At 37.9% G+C, this 6,035-nt stretch overlaps 1 protein-coding gene across 1 annotated transcript; it reads left to right on the forward strand.

Annotated features, from left to right (window-relative positions):
- The first annotated feature begins 195 nt into the window (after window positions 1-195).
- LOC104960738 (proteasome inhibitor PI31 subunit-like) lies at window positions 196-3,565 on the forward strand. Its single transcript, XM_010788895.1, has 3 exons — window positions 196-277; window positions 1,985-2,146; window positions 3,016-3,565. The coding sequence occupies exons 1-3, from the start codon at window positions 231-233 to the stop codon at window positions 3,065-3,067; spliced, it is 261 nt and encodes an 86-aa protein (XP_010787197.1). The 5' UTR covers window positions 196-230; the 3' UTR covers window positions 3,068-3,565.
- The last annotated feature ends 2,470 nt before the right edge of the window (window positions 3,566-6,035 follow it).

A 6,035-nucleotide genomic window follows, 5' to 3' on the forward strand; every position in this document is an offset into this window, starting at 1 on the left:
TATATATATATATATATACATTTATGTACATTTATCAATACGCTCCAATGTGATCTGAAATCAGATGCAGTTTGATTAACATCTTATCTGAACATCTAGGGACATATTAAATATTTAAAACCCTATTGAAGTGCACTTAATTCTTGTTTACTCCAAGAAGATGTTGCTCACAATTGACAGCAGATATTGTGATTCATTAATAATCTAATGCATTTTCCAGGCGGGACCCCATGGTCCCTCCGTTCTCCGTTGGAGGAGCAGATCTGGATCCCTTCGGGTGAGTCTCTCATAATTAATCCCTACAAATAATTTTTATGGAAATCATTTTGCAGATATATATATATATATATATAAAAGCATAAAAGTGTTTTTTTTTTGTTATAATCTGGGATTTTAGGGATGAACAGTCCCTCCACACAGGATTACTGGCGCTGGCCCAGACTCCCTCTGCCAGCTCAACGTGAACCACAAACATTAGAAATAGTAAACCAGAGCAGTCTGTGTGTAGCCTGAACATGAGAATGACATCACTTTACTGCCTTACATGTGCTTCCCTGTATTATCCTACAATAGGTTGCTTTTTAAAGCAATGACGGTCAGGGTTTGACTTTTTGCAGAGATATTTATTCACTTTATTACAATTAGTAGATGTAAAGGGGCCTATTGTGCACATTTTCAGGTTCATATCAGTATGTAGTGTCTCTCCTGGGACATGTCTCCATGCTATAATGTTCAAAAAGCTCTTTATTCTCCTCATACTGCCTGTGCTGCAGCACCTCTTTTCACCCTCTGTCTGAAACAAGAGCCCAGTCTGCTCTGATTGGTTAGCTGGCTGCCCCTTAGCCTATAAAGATGTGGGAGTGCTAGCCAATAGAAGCGCGAGTGTTACATAGTGATGTCACTGTGTTCAGGAATCAAACAAAGAAGTCCAATGGAAGCGTAAAAAAGCAGAGCATAAAGCACAACAGGGCCTCTTTAAAGAAAACAACTTGTATACATACTGTTCAGGCATATGCCACAACAGCTTGATTGGGTACAGTTAGATGTCTGAGAGGACTTTTTTATATATTTTCTTCATTGTCTTTCATGCTTCAGGTTGTAGAAAGCCCTCTTTACAAACATATTTTATTTTGTATTTTGAGAACATGCTCTGAACGATGTCAATTAAAAGGTTAGAAGGACCCAAAAGAAGAGAATAATTCACAGACGTTTGTTAAAGAAACTGGAAGCTTAGCAACAATATCTTTGCAGATTTAATAAGGAACAGGTTTGAGTGTCAGGGGCACAACAATGCCTTTAACAACCTGGAATCAACCGCCAATGTGTTGCTGTTTCAAAGTCATTTGTTTAGATTCACAATATAATGAAGTTAGGCCTGGGTTAGCACTGTTGAAACGGATCAGGGAACACCAGCTCAACCTCTTCAATCAAACCCCAGCAATCTGAAAAACTAAATATTTAAAGTTCAGTTGCAGTGTTGTGGTTAAATAATGAATAAGGGCGTTTTACACTTTTGTGGCCCTGGAAAACAAATTCCAAATCCAACCTTAATCTTTCTGTATAATCAAATCTAAATGGAAGATGTAATCTTTGAATTATTCTTCTTTTAGATCCAAAACTATTTCAAATGTAATACATACGGTGTATAATTGGTGTAAAGAAGAAAAACCAGCTGATTCCAAACTTTTCATAGTAAGTTACTATGGCAACATTTGGCATATTTTGATAGCATCAAATGGAGCGTGGCCCTTGTCCTCTGTTTTTATCATCAGACCTATAAATTGTTGTGTTTCATCTCTTGTGTAATTAGAAGTTTTGGCCCTTTATCAAATCAAATGGCCAGTCTCTCCACAATGTTTAACTGGTTTGTACTAAAGCAGTTTTCAGTTCAAACTATAAAACACTCATTAAACTTAAACTAAGGGAAGAAGTGTATGAAAGAAAAGATAAATGACACATATCCTCCTCATCTCCCCCCCCCCAGGTCCCGTGGTGGTGGCGGGATGATCCTGGACCCCCTGCGGTCGGGGTATCCTCGCTCTGGTTTTGACCCATCAAGTGGAATACCAGACATCCTGCCTCCTGGAGCTGTTCCCCAGGGGGCTCGCTTCGACCCGTTTGGACCAGTTGGACGACCCAGACCAGGGTAAAACACACACACACACACACACACACACACACACACACACACACACACACACACACACACACACACACACACACAGCACACACTACACAGCACACAGCACACATCGCGCACACACACACAACACACACGACACTCTTATAAATGTGTCTATTTTGGTCAAAGTAACCCCCTCTGCTGGCTCAAGATAAGAATCTCCAAGCTGAATGATACTGAAAGGAGAGAGAAGAGATAATACATTTTTTTCGCAATTCAGTGTATTTGCCAGGACAATAATATCATCATTAGTTCCAGCCTTAGTTTCATTAATAAACTTTACAACAGAATATCCATGGTATATGCAAATAAAATATGTAAATAAAGAAGCGTTATAGTTGAAGCCAATGCAGGATAAATACGTTTTCAATTCTCATTTAAAAATGTTCACAGCGCTTGCATCTTTTTGTGCATATTGCAAAAAAGAATTCAGCTGCCAAACTTCTTGTTTCTGTGAAAGTTTGTATTTAAAGAAAAATGGCAGCAGTTGGTCTAAGATTATGTAAAAAAAAAGATTAACTATTGTGGGCCACCCCGAAAACGTTAGGAGCCTTGTTTGAAAAGACCTAAAACACGAGTAAGCTAGCTTATACTGGGCTTTTGTGCTATATATTTCTTGTTCTGGTAAAAAGCCTGGCAGATGAGAGTCTCTGTGGATGTTATTTGAGTGGCAGCTACTTAAAAGTGATGTGTAATGGGACAGTTGTGGAGAAGATAGAAAATCACAGTTTTGATGACTCACGTTCAAGGCCTTGTTAGCATGCTGCTGTTACAAAAAAAACTCCCAATTTGGGTAACTCTGATCTAAAAAAAAAAGCATGTTTGTTTTCCAGGCCGGACCCGGACCACATGCCCCCCCCGGGGTATGACGACATGTTCATGTAGTGCTTCCTTCTTTTCTACTCCCTGTTTGCTACTCACGACAACATCCTGTCCTCCAGCCAATAGGAGGAAGATCTCCTCTTCCCCCCCTGCAGGGTTTGATCCGCTTTAGTGGCCTGAAAATAAAAATGTTTGCCTTTTTTATTTTCCCGTTTTTGAGAAAGAGGGTTTCATATTATTGGTTTCTTATAACTTATGTACAACTCGTGTATATAACTTGTGTAGAAGTTCCCTTAGTGATAAATATACATCAGCAAATGTGCTTTGTTTCCTCTGCTTCCTGGAGGATAGAAGTGAGTTTAGATGATTATTGTCCCATTAAACTGCATCTTGTAGTTCTAATTTATGCATAATAAAGAACAAGCGCTTGTATTTCTGTTGTGGAGACATCAGAAGAGCATGACATATGGTTCCTTACAGCTGTTTTGTTTGGATTGTTGTTGATTCTACAACATAGTTGATGAAATATCCCATGCCAAAATAAAAGTCTTAGATTAACAATCTGTTGTCTGTTCTTTCCATATTTATAATTCCTTCATTGCTGCTGATGAAGGAATGATACTGTCAGCACAGTGTCATGTTTTAAATGTCAAATCAAGTTCAGACAAGGTTCAAGAGAAAGACACGTTTGCACACTTGATTAAAAACAACAAAACAGAACTTTTATTGGTCACGTTAACAAAATGAAGAATCAGCATCGTTGTTACGTACAGTATTCAGCTCCTCCTCAGTATGTACAGGAACAAGGCATCTTTACACTTTCACAGCTCACACACTTAGAACATGCAGATTCAGCGGCCTCCGCACTGCAGCGCTTCAACTATAAGTGGAGAGGGGCCTCTTCTCCAACGGATGACATACAAATCCATATAAATGTATCTATGTGTGTATTCAATGGATCAGTTTCTCAAGTGAGAATATATTAAATTCAGTTAGGGAATAGCTGAAGCTCCCTACATTCATCTGTATTTGCTTGAAAAGAGAGGTTTATTAAGAGGAATAAAGTTGATCTTGAGTAGGATTTTTAAGATTTGGGAAGTATGAATGGATAATCAGCACATTTAAAAACTTGTCAGATTATGATATGATTTGAACAACATACGGCATTAACACAATGTACATAAGTAGCTGTGCTCGTCACAAAATGCACGATAGACCAACACCAGGGGTCTGTGCAGCTGAACGCATCTCAAATAGACCGATTGGAAAACACACATTGTTGTAATAACAAAAACAAATTCTATCTTTGTGGTTTGTGTCAAATTAAATAAATACGATCCATGCTTCATGAAAAAAATCTTGAAAAGCAATCTTCAAAATCCTGATGAATAATACATGTCCCCATTTTATACAAGTAAAGGATACATTTGTGCCGTAGATGCTTCAATGTTCTGTTTTTTGTGTTAACGTAATGCTGGAACCAGATGAAAGCAGAACGTTTCATGCATTCACTACAGAATGGAGTCTTAAGAAAGACATATTTGAGACTCAGACAATTTCTTTTATGAAATGACATTTGACTCAATTCACTCCTGTAATTGATGTCTTCATCACTTAGTGCAAATAACATGAAGAGATAAATAGGGATAAAAAGCTTTAAAGTCACTAATAAAACAATTAACTGTTAACATCTGGATCATTTTCTTTTAGAAATACTGAACAAAATTGCAAAACTTCTGCTTTATAAAACTTTATAGACCTCGATTTTCACTCAGGTTAAAGAGATATGTCACTTTGATCACGTTACAATGGTCTTTGTTTATCTCAATACCTTCATATTTTCTTTACTCTCTTAACATTCCCACCAGCTGACAGTACAACTAATATACAACCACTTCAAAAACCAACTGATAAATCCCTTTAAATTCCATTTCCCATTATTTTCTGTGCTAAACCTTACTTTCATTGTCATAAATGGATTGCAAAAATGCACATCTTTGATTCACAAACAGACACACAACTACTTTCCCAGGCCACGTTATATTTTTTTCATATATTTCATAATATGCATTTCATTTCATTCTTGTATCGCAAAGCGACATTTCACCTGCAGGGAATACTTTCTTTCCTTTTTTTACATTTCATTATTGAAAAAGTCAACTTCCTGTTTCTTGTACCTGCTTTTATTTTGAAGGCTATACATGTTACTACTAACAGATGCTGTTGCCCCAACAATGATTCCAGATGGGTGAAATGTCGCTGTATCTGGTTAGATACACATCTTTGAACTTTTTTAAGACAGACCAATACAAACAAAAGAGCAGGAATGTTTATACAGCAGTGTTTCCAAGGCGTCTGCACTGAAACCATGTGACTGTTTACACCATGTGACCGACAGATATTGTGATATTGCGTGACGGTGCTGTGTTACAGCATTCAATTGTACATTCATTGAGTCTCTGAGTAAAATGCTACTGCTGTGTGTGTTTCATCTGAGCATATTGTATCTGTATATAAAGGGAGGCATCAGCAGGATGTACCGGTTGATGTTTTTAGTTTGTTAAATTGAATAAAACTGGAGGGTGTTTAGGGTTATTTTTCTCTATTTTTTGTTGATTTCAGGAGTTTGTTTTTGGAGCTTGGCAACCTTCTCTTGGTATTTTATGCAGCAGCAGGATGTGAAATGATTAACGAGGCTGAGCTGGGGGGTACAACCCTGCCCCGGCTGCTGAAGTGTCCTTGAGTAAAGCTCTGAATCGCAAGCAGCTAGGGGAACAACTGACCTCTGACCTCTAGACTCCTATTTGGAGAGGATGGAGGTAGGGACTGTGACTGCTCTGGTTCAGGAAAGGAAACAGCTTATCAGAAAAACAGAACCAAAGGTCTCTTGAGTAAGAGCGCTGATATATTTGCTTTAACACTTAACTACTGTATGCTGCATTTCTTTACAGCAGATGTTTTCAATCGGTGAGGATTCGCAAAAGAGCTCACATCTGAACACACATATGATACATACAGCTGAAATGTTATG

This window comes from Notothenia coriiceps, unplaced genomic scaffold, assembly GCF_000735185.1.
Source record: "Notothenia coriiceps isolate Sejong01 unplaced genomic scaffold, NC01 NC01_scaffold00032329, whole genome shotgun sequence".
NCBI classification, from domain to species: domain Eukaryota; kingdom Metazoa; phylum Chordata; class Actinopteri; order Perciformes; family Nototheniidae; genus Notothenia; species Notothenia coriiceps.

Excerpts from the sequence above, each read along its gene's own strand:
- LOC104960738 (XM_010788895.1), top strand. The coding sequence starts at position 231 with ATGGTCCCTCCGTTCTCCGTTGGAGGAGCAGATCTGGATCCCTTCGG. Across the intron at positions 278-1,984 it reads GCAGATCTGGATCCCTTCGG|GTCCCGTGGTGGTGGCGGGA; the intron begins GTGAGTCTCTCA and ends CCCCCCCCCCAG. Across the intron at positions 2,147-3,015 it reads GTTGGACGACCCAGACCAGG|GCCGGACCCGGACCACATGC; the intron begins GTAAAACACACA and ends TTTGTTTTCCAG.